Source organism: Manacus candei, unplaced genomic scaffold (genome assembly GCF_025592945.1).
Source record: "Manacus candei isolate 608988 ecotype Guabito, Panama unplaced genomic scaffold, ASM2559294v1 h1tg000081l, whole genome shotgun sequence".
NCBI lineage: Eukaryota > Metazoa > Chordata > Aves > Passeriformes > Pipridae > Manacus > Manacus candei.
This window is the reverse complement of record NW_026138129.1, coordinates 3,951,963-3,973,928: the sequence shown is the minus strand read 5'-3', so window position 1 is coordinate 3,973,928 and position 21,966 is coordinate 3,951,963. Positions and strand designations below refer to the sequence as shown.

Sequence of the window (21,966 nt, the reverse complement as noted above, 5' to 3'; positions counted from 1 at the left end):
CACACAATTTCTCAAGAGCCCACTAACCGAGGCTGTGGCGTAACAGCTTACAATCAAAATGAATATGAAAAGAAGCTGTGGGGAAGTATCCCAGGCAGCACATGGGACCAATATCCAGTGTTCCAGGTTCTCCAATTTCTCGGTCGGAATTCAGGCATATTTTAAGATATTACAATTGCAAGGTTACCTTTTATATTTATTTCTCTTGCAATTCTTTTGATCATAATTAGGAATTACAACTATTTACAAAATACTTTTTTCCCTCACTACAAGCTCAAAAGTAGTTGAATTCACAAATAAAGCACAGAGACTAGATAATATGAAAATTTTGAGCGCACCCACAAAAAATTAAGGAGATACATTTCATATTTGGGAGTACATTAGAACACATCGAATCGCAGTGCATTTATCATCAAGATAATCATATCTTCTGGCAATGTTTGAAAAATTTTATTTAACTGAACTGAAATTTGATTTCCATTGTTTTCTCATATTGTCAACTACTCTATTTACATTTTTGATACCAAAAGAATTAAAGTCTGTAATTTCTGTCAGAGACTAATGTCATATCAAAATAAAAATAAATTAGTATTCAAAGGAAAATATAATTACCTTTTGAAGGTATGTTGCGAACTGGTGTTTATGAGAATTTAAAACTGACAAAAAACAATTTTAAGCAAAACATGTCTTGGGGAGAAATAATGGAGCAATCTTTTTTTTTTCCCCCCTTACACAGCAGTATTTGCAGTTTGTTGATAACTTACAACTAACAGCTTCAAAGCTTCTTCATTGCACACCACTGTAAAGAAGCGTTTACACTGTGGAGCTACTTAAGAGAGACAAAACATAATTGCACAAACTTTATCATGAAAATGCAAAAATGAATATTTTATGATAAAATATGATTTAATTTTTCAAAGATCGTAACAGCCAAGAAAAGTTTAGAGGTTTCAACCTATGATTTAGTTAAAGGTTATTTTTTATTCTGTTACAAACAGTTAGACTGTATTACCAGAGCAGAAAAGAATGACAAATCCTGGAAGCACATCTGTAGGATCCCTATCATTTCCCACTCAGCAAGATACAAAACAAAAGTCTCAGTGATTTAATCCTTTGAACTGGAAGATTTCCCAGGAAGTGATGATGTGTTTTCACAGTGAGTGAGGCTGAGAAAAACCAAACCATTCAAAAGCACAAGAATGCCTTTCAGCAACCAGAGGACCTCAAGAAGCCATCAATTCAAATACCTGGTGCAGGGTCACCTACTGGATAGGCAGATTAAAAAAAAAAAATGGTCAAATTCATTTCATTGCCTTATTTTTCTTGACTAGATGTATATTGCCAGCAATTGTGGTTGCAAATCATAAAAATTTGGACTGTTCTTGCACCTCAGTCTGGTTCAGTTCTAACACAATTGATATAGTGACTTGTAGCTGATAAAGGGCAAGTGTGTCTGGAAATAAAGTTTGGAAATAAAGGAGCAGCACATTTTTTCAATAACAGCCTTATCCCTGTAGTTCAGGTGGTCTGAAGCTGCATTTGCAACATATCTGCCTAATATAAGATGTCGCCTGAATTTTGTTCCGTGATGCCTTACTGAAAGATAATACTGATCCTTGGCTCTGCTAAATATGCAACTTGCCAGAGGCACTGACAGCAACTGGAGTCATGGGACTTGGTTGACTGAGTATTGGTTGTTTGCCACAACATTAGCCAGTTAAGATTTTAGTTTTATGGTCAATGCTTTTTGTCTTCTCTCTTCACAAAGGATGCTATCTTGCTTCGTTTTTTGCTTTTAAAAAATAATAACTGATTCACTGAGAAAATGGGATGTAGCTCAGGAGATAGGGCTGCCAAAAGTGTTGTTATTTCAGTACCTTTTTCACAAATATGTTGGATAACAAAAGCTATAAGTTGGTAGCTGCAATTCAGTCAGATATATTCTCCAAGTCCCACTAGGTGACAAAACTGGGAATTTTAATCACACGCTTTTGTATATAAAGGCTCAAGCTGGATACCTGCCAAGGAGACTTCTCTCCTTGTCAAAAGCAAGTTTTACCTTCTTCATGTTCCTGTGTCATCCTTAAAGAAAGAACAGAAAACAGGAAGGACTTCTTCCCAGGGACAGAAGTGGCACAGCGACAACAAACAGGTAACAAAGTCAGGCAGTCAACCCTCTTGCACCCAGAATATTTCCTGAAGCATATCAAAACTGGGCAGAGTACAGCCAATCTGTCCAGAGGCAGAGTGGTGCTTGCTTTTACACTCCAACAGTACTATTCTGAGAATACCACTTGAATGTCTAACGTTGACCACTTTCAAAAGCGTGGCTGAGCCACTATTACAAGATGCACATCAAGATGCAGAAGCCCAAAAGCTGCAGTTTCTGTTGGCTGCACATGGACACAGCCATAAATCCCATGCTGCTAAACAATCATTTGGTGCCTAAAGTTAAATAAAAGTATTTTCTGACACCATCTGTGGCCTAGCAGGAGACATCTATGGAACTGTATAGACATGCCCCTTTACAACTGTCTTGCTAGGGAAGACAAAGAGAAGGCTGCACCAGAGTAGGCGAGAAACTCTGAAAAAAGGCGCTTACGTAGTCCCAGTCTGCAAATCTTTGATGAGTAGAATCCTTCCATATACATGAAGCTTTGTGTCTGTCTTTAAAAATCTATGTCCAGAAGGAACACTCAAATTAAGCTTTTTCCTGAGAAGGAAGTGTTCTTAAAACTTTTTTAGTATTAAATACTATAAATATCTAATACATGAAAAGATGTAAGTATACATAAGTAATGTTTTAAAAAATCTTCATTAAGAATTTGAGATACCTGTGGTCCTTCTTACTCAGTCTTTTCATTGATGTAACTTCAGGAAACAAAGGAAAGAACAGCAAAAAGACATGAGAGAACAGATTGTAAAGTAATCAGTGTGAAGAACCCACTCCTGTGGACAAAGCCTGGAAATCAGATATGCAAGTTCTGATATACAAGATGACATAGAAATTTGAAGCTTTCAGGGCAATGATATACATAATAATTCTAAAATGAGCATCAGCATAAACATTTAAGTATTACATTATGCATTTAACCTATGCATACTTGAAAATGTAAGAGTTCTACTTCAGTGCAAAAGATGAGATAAAATTATTTCCTCCTTCATTCCAAACAGCAACTGACTCAAGTTCCTCCATTTTGCCAGACATCAGAGGTATATTATCTGATGCTGAACAGCTCTTTTGAAGTACCATACATGTTGCTCTACATTTATTACTGAAATTCTAACATGGTTAGAATTGTTACAAGGCATTATTCTTAAAAGTGCCACCGTACTTGGAGAAACATGACAAAATCTTACCGCTACATTTCCATTGCACCCTTGGGACTGGCAAACACCTCTTATTCTGTTGGGAATCAGCACATCATCCCAGCAAGATGGGCCCTGCAAACCAAAACCAAAGCATATAAAGGTTTTAATTCACTTCATAAGTAAACAAATAAAATTTTATTTCATTACTGCTTTTCCTACCCCATTTCTTTTAGATTTTAGCTAGACAGTTTTGTCATTATTACAGTTCAATCAGAGTATACAACAATATTCACCAGTAAAGCTCAGTCACAAATAGGACATATGGTCCCTCCACCCTAAGGTCAGTGTTGTGAACAGGAGCCAAATAGTAGGTATGTTTTCTTAGCTTAAGACAGAGACTGACTTAATCATAATCAAAAAGCTACAAAGACTCATCTTCTGATTCAACACTGTTTACACATTGGTCTGCAGCTGACTAAGAGGAAAATATCTTTTTTATTTATTAACAGTAAAAACAGTAATATGAATTTTGCAGTCACCTTTTAAGTTCTTATCTCCAGGGGAAAGCTAGTAGGCTACATGGCATGGTGCTCTCACTCTCTGCAATAATTTCCTTACAACATTTCTCATGCGCACAAAAGCACTTTTCACACAAAGCAGCTCACTGTTCGAAATAAAAATGTCATCTTCTACTTAAGGTATGCTAAAAGCATATATACAGGGAACTAGGAGCACAGTCCCACACTACCAGTGACTATCAACTGTTCACTCACTCTGTAGCTAACAACTTCCTATTTTTACCTCCTAAAAACCTTACCCTATTCATCACTTCTTTATTTTAACTGTTATGATGGGCAGAAACCCATAAGAAAGTCAGATTCATTTAACTCTTTTGATAACATTAACCGGACCTAGCTTTAAGTCAATAGTGTTGGGGTTTTTTGTTCTAGCAAAAGTTAGATCAAGTTCTTAAGGGACAAGCAGGAATTAATCCAGAAGGAATAATGGACTGACAGAATATACTGGGTTTGTGTCTGTCTGGCATTGATGAGTGGAGAGAAAAAACTAACAAAACAATAAACCCCAACCAAACAAAGAAACCCTATACTATGCCTCATTTTCCACGTTTGAAAAATGAGGAAAAATCTTTCCCACATCTGCACTTGGTATTATTCAGGGCCATATTTTATTATTAATGCTAACTTAACCACTCAAAAGATTTAGTGTGTTTGAGAATTTTAGTTTTCCACCTTCAAAACTAAAATAGCAAAAAAGACATTTGTCCTTGAAAAAAACTCTGCATTCAAAATGTTAATGTTTCTTTAGCAACAGCACTACTAAATGTCATTGCTATAATTGCGTCAAAATACAATTAGGAATTCTGGCGAGATAAACACTTTGAAATGCAATTTTTCTATCCTTCTTTCTTGAGTCTAAGAAAAGCCTGTCAAACTGCAGGCCAGCCAATCACTTTTGGTGTTGTAACACTGCGCACTGTAGCGTTTGCAATTATTAGTTTGCATTAATCAAGAACACACTGTGAGAGGAACAAAGTCTTCTGATTGCGAGATTAAAGCAACTGGCCCTCTTGTACCCAGCCAAATGGCTCACAGAGGAAGCTATGCATTAAAAGAGATACATCACAGAAGACTTTTCCGGTGTATAAATGGGAAAATGACAGAATAAAGAAAGAAATAGAAAGAACACCACTGAATAGAAAAAGTCATATCAAAGGTAGTTGAGTATTTCCCAAATAACTAGGTATGGAAATTTCTATGCTTTGGGCATATGGGAGTTGTTCCTTCCCTTTTTGAGAGGAAAGACAGGAAAAAAAAGTCGGAAAATGGCATATTAAACTTGAACTGAAACTCCTATGCATCATATGGAGAACGGGGGGGGGGGAGGGGGACGGGACTGAGGTGTTTTTTTCAATGTATGAGGGAACTACTGGAAATCTGTGTACAATCCACCAGGTTATTGTATTGATGCCCACTATAGTGGACAGTACAGTACACTACTCTCAGAGTACTTTCCTTCCAGTAGCCAAGGTGCCATTTTTTATTGTAGAACAAAACCTGAATTTTCATCGAGGACCACGTGAAAAAAAAAAAAAAAATCTTCAAAACCAGAAGCACTATCAAGATCTCAAAAAACAAAATTATTCAAAATGCAGTTGCTGATAGAACTGTTGACCTGTAAAGTAAGTGGAAGGTCAGAAGCAGAGGTCAGCAATAGAAACCAGTGATTGATCAAAGACTCTGAATCATTAAAAAGACTGAAAACTATCCACATATTCAATGCTTTGTATTTTCCCTGCTTTATATTCTCCCCTAGTGAACAATATGCAGTAGAATATCATTGAAACACATCTTTGTACCTGCTACTATCTACACGAGAGACATAAATCATTAAAATGTTGAGCAAATGACCCAACCAAGGAACAAGTATTAATGCAGAAGGATTTTTAAAGTTATGTAAGAAATAATTTCAGGTCTTGAGAGAATTTAAAAATCAGCATACAAGTCACTAGAAATGTGCTAAACCTGATGCAAACCATGTGAACACTCAGGCTCCTCTGCAAAACTATGGCTACTGACATGTCTGTGTGAGCGTATTTGAAGAGCTTAACATTTTATGACGACTCCTTGGCATGATTTCAGCATTTTGAGACAGTAAGACAGAAGAAGTTCCCCAAAATGCTAGAAAAATTTATTTCCTTTTAGCCACTCTAACCAGGGTATCCACTCCAAGCTACCACAATTCACTGCTTCCAGCGCCAGTATAGATGAACAGCTCTGCCCCCCAGATAAAGTAGGAACCAAGATGTATTCTGACAGTAAGCATGCACCTCTCCTAGAACAAAAGGAGTTTGGGTTTGTTCAGTTCAGAGAAGAAAAGGCTTCAGAGTGATCTGATTGTGGCCTTACAGTACCTGAAGGGAGCCTACAAGAAAAATGGAGAGGGTCTTTTTACAACAGCAATGTAGTGACAGGGTGAGGGGGAATGGCTACAAACTAAAAGAGTAGGTTTAGATTTAGGTATTGGGAAAAAATTCCTTACTGTGAGGGTGGTGAGACACCAGAAGAGGTTGTCCAAAGAAGTTGTAGATGCCCCATCCCCAGAAGTGTTCAAGGTCAGGCTGAATGTAGCTTTGAGCAACCTGCTCTAGTGGGAAGTGTCCCTGCCCATGGCAGTGGGGTTGGAACTAGATGATCTTTTAAGGTCTCTTCCAATCTAGGCCATGCAGTGATATGCAAACACAGTTTACCACAGGCGATAACTATTGCATAAACAGCAAGAGATCCCCACCAACTGTAACAAACCTAACCCGTAGAAGAGATGATAAAAACTTCTTGCTATTATTTTCTTCTACTCTTCTCAAAGCAAGTTTGAGCTTGCTTTCACAATATGACCACTTCAGTCTTTAAAAAAGAATTTTATAAAAGGAACACACCGTTTCCTACAACAGTATAAACATTTTTACTAAATAATCAGAGCTATTTCCCTCAGCATCACCTGCCTAAAGCTTGTTTGCTTCTCTAAAATCTAGCACCTTCCAACATTTTTTTTCTTATTATGCTACTTCCATAATATTTCTGAGGAAGGGTGATTTGCAAGACAACAACAGAGTCAGATCCTAGAGGCTAATGAATGTCTCAGAACAGATGGGTAAGGCTGGAGAAGGGTCAAGAGCTGATAAATCCCCAAGGAACTGGGCAAATTCTAGAGTCAGTGAAAAGGAAGAAAAACACAGATGTTTTTATTGGATAGACAAACTGCTTTATGTCTCTCAAGCAGTTTATCTGCCTATCAGGCTATTGATTAGGCCTGATGTTACCATTGGTAAACCAGTGCATTCATACTTTTTTCTCAGCATCCCTAGCTCTGTACATGATTCGCTTTTCACATTTCACACTTGTGATTAGAGTGGCATTGCTGAATGCTGAGATGGTTTCTTCTGAGCACTGTATGGATATAACACATTTAAATAAAAGCTTTCATCCTGTTTTCTTAGTGTAGTAATGGAGATGAAAATTTAAGACTTTTAAATACACCAATCTAGATATTATAAATTCTTAGCAGGCTTAATTTAAAAGAGCAATCTGACCATCTTTTTAAGCACTTACTAAAAAAAATCTAGCTGTTACATGAGCAACACTCAATTAGACTCAGCAGAAAAGATTCATATGGTACATTTCTAATACTAGAAAGTCTGGATATTTTATTTCAATTCCAAAGAAAAATCTATTTGAATCATAGCATTCATGTAAAGCTCCATATTTATTTCATTATTCTTCATCTTGACAATCACGAATACAACTAGACCATGTTATTAAGTAAGCTACTTGCTAGAGCAGCCCTATGGAGAAAGACTTGGGGGTGACGGTTGACAAAAAAGTCATCATGAGCCAGCAGTGTGCACTCACAGCCCAGAAAGCCAAACGAATCCTGGGCTGCATCAAAAAGACCATGACCAGCAGGTCGAGGGAGGTGATTCTCCCTCTTTACTCTGCCCTTGTGAGACCCCCACCTGAGTACTGTGTACAGTTCTGGTGTCCCCAACATAAGAATATGGAAGGGTTGGAGAAAGTCCAGAGGAGGGCCATGAAACTGATAAGCAGACTGGAGTACCTTCCTTAAAAAGACAGGTTGAGAAAGTTGGGGCTGTTCAGCCTGGAGAAGAGAAGGTTGCATGGAGACCCCATAGATAATCCAGTATTTGAAGGGAGCCTACAAGGCTGAAGTAGAGTCAATCACATGCTTTGAGTATTTGTTGGATTGAACCTACTGGTTTGATTTACAGTGGTTTCTTAGAGATGCAATTTTCCTTTAAGAGTGCCCAGCCTAATTAGTAAACTGACAGTTTTATGTCAACAGTTATAACTCTTTCAAAATGAAGTAGCTGACAATTGGCTGAACTGCTCGCAATTGTGCAATTAAGAACATTTCCTGCATGGTAGTTATTTCAAATGAAACATGATGGTATCACATCTCTAACTGAAAATAAAGGTAAGGATAGTACAAATACTTTCTATTACATTATTTTATTGATCAATACTTTTTCTTTCTTATCACAGGTTTTTTTTGCTAAAAAAAAAAGAAGAAAAGAGAAGAAAACCCATTAATCAGATGATTTTAGTAAGTTCTTGTCTTTTCTTTCATACTGTATCATACAACAAGGATTTGCAAGTCATTCTACTGATCTTAACTAAATAATGAAAGTTCATACAAAGACACCCAAGATAAAAGTCTCCAGAGTCACCTCTTCATTTATAATATTTTACAATGTGAATGGTGTTGCCAGAACAAACAATTTCTTATACAAGCAAAAAACTTATTCAAAATGTGCTTTTGAACCGTTATTTCGGTTGGCCCTCCCAAACAAAAAGGGGTAAAAAGATAATTCAAATACAACAACTGCAGCTGAGAAATTGAACTATAAAGTCCTGCTGCTGCTGCTAGACTTCTTGAGAGTAATGTAGCTAAACTTTGGTCTTGAATGAGAGATAAAGAACTGAAAAAAATGGATGTAAAGCGTCCTAAAACAAATAATCAAACTTCATTCAAAACAGTCTGTCAGACTAATGATTACTAATCTATCAATGTTTTTTGTCTGGATAGCATTAAATATTTTTTCTAGAGTGCAAAAAGAAAACACAACTAGAGAAAATATCTAAAATTCTCTAAACATGCCATGTATTTACTGTGTCATTGAAATTATAATATTAAAAAAATCCACAGTTACGAATGTTAACACCAGCAGATCCCATTGAGGTCAGTGCATCCAGGAGCAGACTAAAGCCCTCTGGCTTCAGTTGCTGTTGCTGCTGTGGTGACTTTCCAGGGCTCCTTCCACAGGGAAGTGGGCAGATGAAAGGGAGCTAACAGACAGGAAAAATCAAAACTTCCAATACACCTCCCTCTTGTCACTCCAGTTGGGATGTATTCAGTCTGGCCCAGAATGCTCAAGGTTATTTGAGCTACTACAACTCTCAACATACAGAAAATAGTCCTCCATGTATTAAGGATTTGTGGCTGGGATCAGAAAATGCAAAGGCCATTTTGTTTGTCTACCCAAAACACTCCTTGTGTTCCTATGGTTTCCACTCCCAAATCAAAGTTACAAGCTGTAAAACGACTAAATCTGAATTAAACTTACTATGTCTCTCAGCTTTTTCTAAAGCAGTAGCTGCCTGGAGCACATAGATTTTGTCTCACAGGACTTTCTGGGCAGTGAGGAGCAGCCCAATGGAAAGCTCCCCATTCCCTCTGCACCAGTGGGGCCAGGCTGCACGACAGCTCTGTGCAGGGTGAGAGGGGGCTGCTGGGGGCTGGTCAGTGCCCTTGGGATCCAGACAGACTTGGCACAATTTTAAAGAAGACGCGATTAGCACACAGATAAATTGTCAGTAACCACATAAGGAGTCAACCTCTTCAAGTCAGAGAGCTCCAGAAAAGTGTTGGTCATTCAGAGGTGAAGCACCTTTAGGATCGGGTATCAAATCCTCACATCTTTGAGCTCTCCATAACTGAGTGGTAGAGTTAAAATTCAGTAAACATATCCAAACTTCTGTATGAAAATATGCTGCTGACTGGAACTGACAATAAATGAGGATTACACTGAACTTTCTATTCCTTAAGGCAAATCTCTCAGAGCAGAGCAGGTGGAAGATACATTTTCCCCATGAAGGTATTTTTTTACCAGTTACTACTATAATTTCATGTCAAACATGAAACCATTTCATCTAAAAGTTTTGAACTACAGAAACATTTAAGCAATTTCATGCATTTTAGGCAGAGAAGATCACGCCAGTCTTGCAATCTGAATACATCATAACCCATGTCTGCATGGGAAGTATATGGACTAAATGAAGAAGTACACAAAAACGCAAAATCTAAGTAAGCCAATATACAAGCCGAGGTCTGCAATTAACATATTGCAAATAGTGCAAACTAGACACCTTATAATTCAAATTCATATGAGTTGCAGTTACACAAAGGCAATAAACCAAAGATGTAAAATAAAAATCCAAGCCTCATGACTATTCCACAGTAATAATTTAATTCAGATGTGATGATTGCATGTCACATCATTCAATTTTAAATATTTTTCTTTACAAGGATTAAAAACAATTTTAAAAAGTCTTTGGACAGAGAGATAAAGCTAGAGCATTCCCATTGTAGGCCATACCTAGAGAAGCCGTCAGCCCACTGATTCACTTCTTTAAGTCACCATTAGACAACATGTCCAGAGACAACAGTCAATTCAACTACTTGTGCTATGGTAAATCCATATCTTCATAAATCAGTTGGATACAGGACTGGAGGGGATAATAAGCAAGTTTGCAGACAATACAAAACTGGGAGGAGCCGCTGATTTCCTCTAAGGCAGAAAAACTTTCCCCTGTAGAGAAACTTTGTCTAATTAGAGGGCTGGACAATCACCAACGATATGAAATTCAACAAAAGGAAGTGCCGGATACTGCATCTGGGATGGGGCAACCCTTCATGTTAGTACAGACTGGGGAATGAGATGCTGGAAAGCAGAGCCACAGAAAAGGACCTGGAGGTCCTGGTTGATGGTAAGTTGAATGAGTCAGCAGTGCCCTGGCAGCCAGGAGGGCCAACCATGTCCTGGGGGGCATCAGGCAAAGCATCACCAGCCAGTTGAGGGAGGTGATTGTCCCTCTCTGCTCTGCACTGGTGCAGCCTCACCTTGAATATGGTGTGCAGTTTGGGACACCACAATAAAGGAATGATATTAACCTCTTAGAGAGTGTCCAAAGGAGGGCAATGAAGATGGTGAAGGGCCTTGAGGGGAAGGCGTATGAGGAGTGGCTGAGGTCACTTGGTCTGTTCAGCCTGGAGAAGAGGAGACTGAGGGGAGACCTCATCACAGTCTACAACTTCCTTGTGAGGGCAAGAGGAGGGGCAGGCACTGATCCCCTCTCTGTGGTGACCAGTGACAGGACCCGAGGGAATGGCCTGAAGTTGTGCCAGGGGAGATTTAGATTAGATATCAGAAAAAGGTTCTTCCCCCAGAGGGTGGTTGGGTGCTGGAACAGGCTCCCTAGGGTAGTGGTCACAGCACCAAGCCTGTCTGAGTTCAAAAAGCATTTGGACAACGCTCTCAGGCACATGGTGTGATTCTCTGAGTGTCCTGCACAGGGACTTGATGATTTTGATGGGTCCCTTCCAACTCAGCATATTCTGTGATTCCCTCCCATTCCCATAGAAAGATACAAACTCCAAGGATACTAGATACATTCTTAAAAAAAAAATAAAAAAAAAATAAAATAAAAAAAAAACCAGAATCTATTCCACATTTTTACTAAGAATATATTTCTCAACTAATCAACACAAAAGTCTGAAGCTAAAGAGCCACTAGCAAGACACTGGCAAGAAACTAACTTCATAAGGTGATCAAACCTTTTTTTCAGTTACTGCACCTATATAACACTGTAAAATCAAGATTACACACTACAGTACCTGAGGAAAATAGATTGCTATATCATCCATTTTTTGATTTTACACATAATCAGAAACGCTGACAGACAAAAGCATACCAATTTCAGCAAGAACATTCCTGTGTTCCAAAAGGAAAGGTAATAGGATACCAAAGACTTCTTTTTAAAAGGAAAACAACTAAACGAAATTACTCTTTGCTATTTTTTTCTGAATTCTATAGTTACTCTCAACTTTACATACCCACCACAGCATTCATAAGCAAAAGCCATTAAGAAATGTAGGAAACACTGCATCAGGTGCATTATTCAGATTCATTTGAGATTCATTTAAGATTATATCGCATGCATGGTGTTTCTAGGGTTTGCTTTTTCCCCTCCTGCTTACTACACATAAAAGAAATGAAAAGATGATTCTTAAAGCATTTTACATAATAAAATAGCTAACATTAAAAAATTAAGATTATGCCAGGCAATTCAGGATCCTGTCTTTCCAATCAAGGTACTGCATATACAGGAAGGAGTTGATCCAAACGACTCATGGAATCACGGCATTGTTTAGGTTATAAGGTCATCTTTAACTATAACAGGTTGCTCAGAGCCACATCCAACCTGACCTTGAATGTTTCCAGGGCTGGGGCATCCATCAGCTCTCTAGGTAGCCTGTTCCAGTGTCTCACCATCCACATTGTAAAAAAAAGTCTTTCTGATTTCCAGCCTAAATTTACCCTCTTTTCAATTTAAAAGCATTACCCCTTGTCCTATCACAACAGGCTCTACTAGAAAGTCTGTCCTCATCCTCATTATAAGCCCCTCCTAAGTATTGAAAGGCCACAATTATGTCTCCCTAGAGCCTTCTCTTCTCCAGGCTGAACAACCTCTCTCAGTTTTTCCTTACAAAAGAGATGCTCTAGCCCTCAGATAATTTTTGTGGCGTAACATAATTTATTAGCACAGAGATACTTTCCTTATAATCTAGTATCAAATACTCTTTTTCTTCTCCTAAAGCAGTGTTTTAAAGACTGCAGCTCAGCCTTTTTTCCCCATCATATCTCTCTCTTACCTGTGCACAAATTTGAATTATTTTTAATTACTCTTGAAACATTTTCTACATATTGGCACAACTGGAAAATACTTTAAGTCAATCTTTAGGATTTTCACCAAAAAAAAAATCACAGAAAAGGTGAACCAACTCAGGCTAAAGGGGCATTTGGAACCTAAATCACCCATCTTCTGACAGAAACTCTTGAGGAGGCCCCTTGTGAGAGACTGAAATGTTAAAGGTTAAGGACTCAAGCAATTGGCAATTTGCAAAAGCAGCAGGTGCTTTGCTGAGGTCAGGTTTGCACACCCCAACCGAAGGGGAGAAGGAGAGTTTTTAGATGTGTGGTGGCAAAACCTCTGATCTGCATAGTAACAGTCCAGGTGGAGAGGGGATGAGCACCAACCACCAGAGGATGACCACAACAAACTAACCTCTGTTTAGCAACAAGCTGTGTTTTGAGTCAGATAAGGGAGAAGGCCAATAAGAAACAGATCCCGTGGAGGTGGGGTAATGCTTTTTATCATGCTAATGTCCTACCTCACACAACTGGCTCAGGCCAAAACTCATTTCTGGCAGAGGTACCAGAACATTCATACATAGGTCTGAAGGTTTCCATCCCTTTCTGATGGGGCATAACTGGCTCAATTATGCTGACGTGAGAGACAACTGTCATGTCTTAGGTGTCATAAACGATCAAAGATCCCTGAAGAACCCCCAGACTCATTTCTGGGGCCTTTCAGAAGAGGACTGTGCATGATCCACAGTGCTGCAACAGATCCACAGTGTTGAATCAGACAGTTTAAAACTCCTCCCCTGGGGAGGTACCACAAACCTGAAGGTATATTAACTCATTGAACTCTATATTTTGGGTATTGCCCCCAACCATGACGGATCAAGACTGCAACCAACAGACTTTGACCAACAGACATTGAAATTGCAACAATCGAGTCTCGTTGCTGGATCCACAGGTGGTGACATCTTTCTACTCTTATCCTTTCTTTCTCTTCCTTATGTATTTTCTTAAGTGCTATATTTATACTTTTATATTGTTGCATTTCTATAAATAATAACCAAAATGTCTACATATCTCCTTTCACTTACAACCAAATTTTTCTAAAATAAGCCCTAGAAATACACATACACACGTATCTATCTATCTATATATAGATATGTACACAAACACCCACACACCAGTCATTCAGTGTTGTTTCACTCTAATCTGCCCTAAGGGATCTATTAACAAGAACCTCAGCTACTCCCACCTTCAGGGGCAGGTTGTAACACCTCTGCATAAAGGTAAACGATGCCACTAACACCTCAATTTTGTAACAGCCTAGTTTTGTTTGTGCATACAAGGTCATCTCTGTGACTGTCTTACCAGATCAGGCTTTGAAGGATATTAAGTTGAAGAAATACCACATTTTTATACCTGCTCTGAATCGTTCATATTATTCTAGGAGCTGATTTTCTTAAATAAGAGGCATTTGGGGCATAAGCATTGAATTTCCCTGTGCTCCACTGTTCTGAAAAAGACACCTACAAGGCAAGGCCAACACAGCTAGGCATCACTGGGATAACTCTACCCCACACCTAACCTGTTTCAGGCCCATGAGTGCTTTTCTAGGTTTAGCTTTTGATTTCCTTTCACACAGTACAGTATGATACACTTTGCTACAAAATGAGTAACTCTCTAATCATGGATGGTATGTCTGAAGTCACTTCACAAGCATTAGAAAGTATAGAAATAAGTTACTTTAAAAGGTGACTGCTATCAAGATATTTTGAAATGCATAATTCAGGACAAATTGGCTACATAAAACATCATCTAATTTCATGGTGAATTTCAGATTTCCCTTGAATTCTGAACAGCATGATTAAAAGATTTTAGATTTGTAGACAAGATATCTGTATTTCATTTATGAATGTTATGACTTGCATTCAAATTGCTGACTCCATTTCAGGCTAAGACCACCTATAAAACCAAGTGTGCTAATCACTTCAGAAAAGAGTAGGCCCTTAGACATAAAATCAAGTTACTTGGACACTGGCATGACAGTCATTTCAAACTAATTTGCATTTCTACGGATTTTAATACACTTAATTCTGGAGATAGAGTTCCCTTTTCTTTTATTGCAATCTTATTCAGTATCTGTTTCTTTTGTCACAGGGGAAGACAACAGATATATTATTTAAATGCCTGGCATTTTATAATAATATTCTAACTATCACTGTGATGTTGTTTTCCTTGCTTATGGCTCAGTGTAAACTGTGACAACAAATAAAATTGATTAACTAGAATTAATATTATGACTTATTCACAGTTCAGTGCCTATGGCAGTGGCTTAATCAGTACTTTTTATTTATTTGTCATCATCAGGCTTAGCTATAACAAATTTAGTTATAGTAATGAAGAGGATCTGGAACTCACACTTTAATCAGAACACAGCTGTGCAGTAGACCACACTATATATTAATAAAAACATGCAGAACTTCCTCAAAAACACACACACTAGCACAACTGTTCTTTATAACTGTGTTCCACCATTCCGGGTCTTACACATTTTTCCAAGACTCAGTGTCTTTATGAGAAACAAGCTGTTTCTCTTTATTTCAAGTTTTGGTCTGCTCTGAACAGACACTACATCTGCAGAGCAACTAACAGACCAAAATTGCAACTCTGTAGACAAGATAATTATAATTAAGGGAATGGCTTCTCTTCACAAAGATAAAGCATATGTAATCCCATCACCTTTATAGAATGCAAACTGTAGACAAGAAATATGAGTGGATTATCTCCTTGTTGCAAAAACTGATACCAGATACTACACAGCACACAACTCTGATGAAAACCAAAAGGGTCAAAAACATAGAATACTTTTTGGATAAGAGAAAAATCAAGTAACTAGTCATCTTCTTACAACTTCTCTATCTTCTTCCCTCAAATTATGAGGTCTTTTACTTGTCTACACCTAGAATTTTTTAAAAAACCTACAAAAGGCATGCCACATAAAGTTAATTTTCTTTTGGAGGAGAGAAGGGTGGTAGGAGGGAAGGGGAACAGCAAATTAAAATGGGATCTAATGTTTTGTCTCATACCAGCATTAATTTGTAATGTCAGTAAGAGTCAAAATCAGTAAAATGGTACTTTATAAATATACAGAACTCTACTATATACTAATAAGACTGCTATTTTACAGATCAGGGTTATGCTATCTTCCTTTTAATTCATACCATTATTCTTCCACTAATTCCACTTGAACAACTGCTGAGTTATCAATACAAGGTCATAAGTTTTCCCTCTTATACCATTTTTACAACTTTGCACAGTAATGGAACACCAAAGAAATATTCTGGAGCTACTGTGCATTTAGACAATATATTTATATCTGAAAAAAACCTACACCCCCGCCCCAAAGAAAAAACAACAACAAAACCAACCAAAAACAATCCACACTTTAAGATTTTAAACAAGATAAAATAAAGAACACAGTCATGCTCTCTGATTCTTGAGTTTTCACCAGCTAAATTCTTCCAAGCTTCCTTAGGTGGAAAAATACTTTTGAAAATAATTCTTATTCTCCAGAGCTTTAGTGCTACTACCAGATAGTCTACAGATGGACATTTATGCATGATAACTATTAATAAGCATTTAATTACACTGTGCAAATATCCATGCACTTCACTGGACAAATTCCCATTGGGTATATCTCCTTTGAGGTAAAGGGTCACACAAACACAGAACACAATCCTATTACAAACAGGAAAGAGAAGACAGCAGTTTTGTAGTAATCAAATTATTGTATTAGATTAAGTGTTTGTAGTCCAATATCTAATAGGAATAGCTGGGATTTGAAAAAAAGGTTTCTGTTCAGAGTTCTCGCCTGCCTACTGAGTAGCTGTAGGAATGACACTTTCTCTCTTGGCCCACCATTTTCTAAATCCACAATATAATAATTTTCTTCATATTGCCTCAAGCTGTTGAGAAGTCCTCACTTTTAAATTTGGTATAATTCATAATTTAGCGTAAAACTAGAGAATACTATTAATAAAAGCACTGATTTAAAAATAAAAAATATTACAAAAAGGAAAAATTGAAGTAGTCCTACTGGTTCTTATTATAGAATTATATATTTCCAATGAAATCAGAAGAAAGATTTGTCTCCACTTAGATCTTTAGAGAAAAAAATAAAAGATAAAATAAAAAATATTCCTTAATCACTATTCTCTGGTACTTTAATTTTATTTCTCTGCAGCAGACTTAGAGATTGTATTTCCTAATACACTAGAGCAAACTGCCTGATTTTAAGCTCAGAAAAACAAATTGTAGTCTTTTACAATCATGGTTTGCAGTTAACTTCTTGTGTTTAATGTAAGCATAGAATTAACTCATGCATTGTCACTTTGTCTAATTATACAGTATCACCAAAGAAAATGTGCTATATTTAAAAAAATATGCATGTGTTGGTAGGTCTCCACATTTCCAGTATTCTAAAGCATCTCCTTGGAAAGCTAACTCCAGGTAGGAGGGGGAACAACAGCAGCAACAACAACAAAAAAAAAAATACGACAAAAACCCCAACCCTTAATAGCTCCTTTATAGATGTTTTATGTCTTTTATATAGCAGTCCCCATTATTTCATATTGATATGCATATGCCAGCTATATTCAGCCTTGCCTCATTTGTTATAAAAGCAATGACCTTTCAAACACTTTCCTAGTCTTCCTTTAAAAGAAATAACCACAAACATGCATGTGAGTGTTAGTGAAGTGGAAAATTAGCCTTTCGAAACAAGTAAATCATCCTCCTCACCATATTAAGGAAACCGTAAGACTGAGCAACAACAACAAGCAGCATGCTGAACCATGTAAGGCTGATTTAATGTGCATGCTCCAAAAAAAAGTCCTTGACATTGCTAATGTTTGTCTTGTGTATAGGTCCCAGAGCCAAACCTCCATCTGGAAGAGATTTGAACTACCATCCAGAGGCATTTCAGGATCTGAACCAAAAGGTTTACAGCATTACAATCCAGTTAATTCTACTGCTTCTAATTCCAGCTGGACTTAAAGTCTTATCTCTGCACTCCAGGCCTTCAGATACAGCCTATCACGGTAACACCAATTCCCAGAGAATTCAACTCCATGACCCTAGTGAGATTAAATCCCTCCAGATAGCCCCAGTAAATGGCTCATAACTCGTTTCTGTCACTTTTGCTAATGCCTTTGTACCGTGAAAGAAACCAGCAAAGGTGTAAATATCTACAAATTATTAACTGCACTTTTTCCCTTGACTCCTATCAGCGATTCCAGTTGTCTGGTTCCTGCTGAGAACATCACAGATATTTACAGGCTGTACTTTCTCTTTACATACTGCACTAATCAGCTACTGAATCTTTGTACTCTATACCTGCTTGCTGTTATTTTGGTTAAACACACAAACAAACACAGATATAAATAAATAGAGAAACACCAAGGAGGAGATGCATATTTGATGTTAGTTGTACTTAAACTCCCTCAAGTCAGGTAATTCACAGCACATCTTGTGTTGATAAGTTTCACCCAAAAGAAAGCAGACATAAGTTGAAAGGGAGTATTATAAAGTCCACTCATAATTACATACTTAGTTTTTATTTACCAGGACACATTTATTTTAATAATCTGAAGACACGATTCCCAAATGTTCCTTCAGAACAAATGGAAGAAAAAGCAAAACACCTTCTGAAAATATTGTAGAAATATAATGAGAAATTCCTATGCAAAGCAAAACCTGCACATGTAACACAACCCTGGAAAGTACTCAGAGATAGCTCTTGTCAAAGGTACCAGTTGGTTTATTTTTTGCTTCATGGGGTTTTTTTTTTGTTCAATTTCATTTTCCCAGAGAAGGGAGAAGTTGGCCGATGGGGGGGGGGGGAGGGGGCACAAGAAGAACAGAATAAAGAAGGGTGTAAGTAAACAGAATCATTTCCTAAAGTAGTTTTTTTCCCCAGGATAGGAAAAGTAGCTTAAAAAGTCTTTAGAAGCAGCAGATGCCCACCTTGAAACACTGTCATTGCACAACACTCTGTTGAGTTCCCCCTTAGTACTTCTATCAGGAGTTTCCCTTCAAGGCTGTAGCAGAACACAGGCCAAGGAGTATCCCATAAAATGGTGAGCAGGATCATCGCTGATGGTTTTATATCAGATGCAGCTGAGTTCCCATATCAGAAAGGTGACTGCCAGCTGGGAGCACTGAGCCACTGACAGGGCTATTGGTGGACCCCTGATGAAAGCTAAAACTAGGCACAGCTGCAGGACAAAGTCTTGGTCCTGTGTGCTGAGACAGCACCTGGATTCACTTGCAGACTAGGCACACAAAGTTGCCTAGGGTAATGTAGGAAAAAGTTGAGGCAAGCCAGAGCTGGGAATAGGAGTTCTGGTCTCTGCAAATGCCAATGGGTACACTTAGGTCACGTTCTTTCTGGTAAAGAACAGGGAACGTGGCAAATGTACTGAGGTTAGTCACATCCATGCTTTGTAATCAGATATTGAGGGGTACCAGTATTGCTGGGAAGATGCACAGGAGGATTCTTCTCTGGTGGTATGTCCAGACAACACTATACCCTCAACTGCTTTCAGGGTGCTCCCACCTAAATTGGCTAAAGCAGGTATATGAAAATTACTCAGAATTAAAAAATCCCGAGGAAGCACTTTCTATTTAACAGTTAAAGCAGTTGAGGAAGCTGAAACTCTCTGTTTATGGTTCATTTAGGTACCTTTAAGTAGAACAGGACATTGTGCCTATGCAAACCCAATGAAGTTAGACCTGCAAGATTAATCAGCAAAAAAGAAATGACTTGGCGTCAATGAGGCAGGTGACTCATATTTGGTTTTAATACAAAAATTATGAGAAAACCTAGCCAGCACAGCTCAGTTAGGTTAGCAATTGTAAGACTGTGTCCATATACTAATAGACAGAATGCTTCTATGTGGCACATAATCAAATAGCACAATAAAGGTACAAAACTGGCCCCCATGTTTAATAATCTGTATATTATAATTCACGGGATATAGATCCAAAGAAAACCCTGTAAATCCATCAGCATCCCACATATTTTGTTTTACCTGAAGCAAGCTTTGCAACTCTGAACTAGGTAAATGACATGATGGATTAACCCAGCTGAGACTGTGTTTTTATTTGACTTCAATAATATTTATGCAGATTAACAACTTCATTTACTGGTATTTATCCAAAATACAGAAACTACAAAGCACATTTTATTTCTACTTTCTGTTTACCCTTTTTAAGTGCTACAATTTTACCAATGAAAAAGGCAGTATTTTTTCCTACATTAACACCAATTGTCCATCTTGTGACAAGAGGCTCAGATTTTTAAATATTTTAGATATTCTACCACTCAGTTTTGGAAGGCTTTTGCAACTAGTACAAAGACTCACTGTGGAAATGTGGCACCAATAAATCACAATTCCTCTGACATTCATACCCCTATTCACCTATGACAATTATTCAAATATGAGTTATATGAATCACATGAACATCTGAGAACACAAGCAACTTATATCTTTGAAAGTCTGCTCCAGAGACACCTACAGCAGTATTTATTTAACTAAATATAGACATTTATGTATGAGCAAGATTTCCTATGTTCTCTTTATAATGGAGAAAAATACATAGTCTCAGAGTTGGATCATCTTATTCTCAAGTAAATATAGAGTTTACTTGATGCAGAGTTGACTCAAGAAAGAGTATCTGTGTGATAAATGTTTATGCTTAGGTGACTGAATCTATCCCTTACTGATACTCAGTTCAGAGGGAAGAGAACTGTATTTTGGTTTTGAGATAGAAATTACTGAAGAGTTCTTTTTCATTAAAACAACTGCTGATACTATTTGCAGCTTTTCAGGATGTATGATGTCATGGAAAATCTGATTCATTATAGAAGGGGCTTTATAGCATTGACAGGTCTTTAGCACATATTCATAGAGTAAAGAAATAGGTATTTGAATCCTAATAAAGGCATAGTAAATAAGACATAATAATGAGAATGGAAAGTAGCATTACCAACATACAGGAACATGTCTGATGGAAAAGTTACTCTTTCTAGACTTATACAAATCCCTTTGGCCACAATGCAGAGTATAGCACACATGTTGTGGACCACAACATGTATCTGAAGGCAGAAGTACACAGGAATAAGCACAAAATCTCCAACTAGAAATACTTTCAAAACTGAATAAAAAGTATGTTTTTGTGGGTCAGAATTAGATGCTTCCCTGTCAGTTAATGTTCAACTTGAAAAAATAACCAGTAATTAGCATTTTTTATGGCCCAAGGATGAATAAGTGAAACTGCTGGCTAAGAGAGAAGTTTGCTTCATGGTTTTGCACTTCCTGAAAATGCTGGGAATATTAATCTGAAATCAGATTTATCAAATTATTACAACTTTATAATTGAGCATCTAGTTAAGGCTGAAAGAATCTCTTTCTTATAACATTTCAGTTAGATTTTGCATCTTCAAGAGAACCCTGTGAATTATTTCCATTCTTACTTTGCTATCTAGTTTACATTTTCATTTGATAATGCTAATTTTTTTATTAAAGATGACAAAAGTCTAGCCTTCTAATTCATGAAAATAGTTTGAACAAAATTAAAAGGGATATAATGTTTGGGCTTTCTTGCATGTGATTGCATGCCAGAATACTGTAAGCCAAATTGATGAATACATCAAATGCCAGGGTAACATGATCATCTATCAAGCTGTAGATGGCTAATACACTTATATTCATTCATACTATAATGCACATTAATGAACATTGAAATAAACAAGTAGCAGATCCTAGAATGCCTTGGACAACAGTACTGGTCTTGAGCAAAGCTGTGTTTCCCTTTTTCACCTATATTTATATGGTTCCTCAAGGGTGAAGGTATGGGGACTACAGTGAATTTTTGTTGATAATAATTAATATGTAAAAAACAAGAATACATCCTGTTTTTCTTGAGCTTTAATTACACCTCTGTAATGTCATGAAAACACCTCTTTATTTGAGCGGGTGTATTTATTTAATTCCTGTGAGAGGTCACACTGGCTCAGCAACCCGCTGTCACAGCAGTCCATCTGCTTAACCAAGTCAGGATATATTGCTGTG

At 37.4% G+C, this 21,966-nt stretch overlaps 1 protein-coding gene across 4 annotated transcripts in view; it reads right to left on the bottom strand.

Annotated features, from left to right (window-relative positions):
* Positions 1 to 21,966, bottom strand: part of PRKN (parkin RBR E3 ubiquitin protein ligase) — a 706,049-nt gene that overhangs the window by 390,769 nt on the left and 293,314 nt on the right. For all 4 annotated transcript variants that reach the window (XM_051811267.1, XM_051811264.1, XM_051811266.1 and 1 more), the window contains exon 5: positions 3,361 to 3,444. In XM_051811267.1, the coding sequence (XP_051667227.1) occupies positions 3,361 to 3,444 (84 nt within the window). The remainder of the gene's footprint in view (positions 1 to 3,360; positions 3,445 to 21,966) is intronic.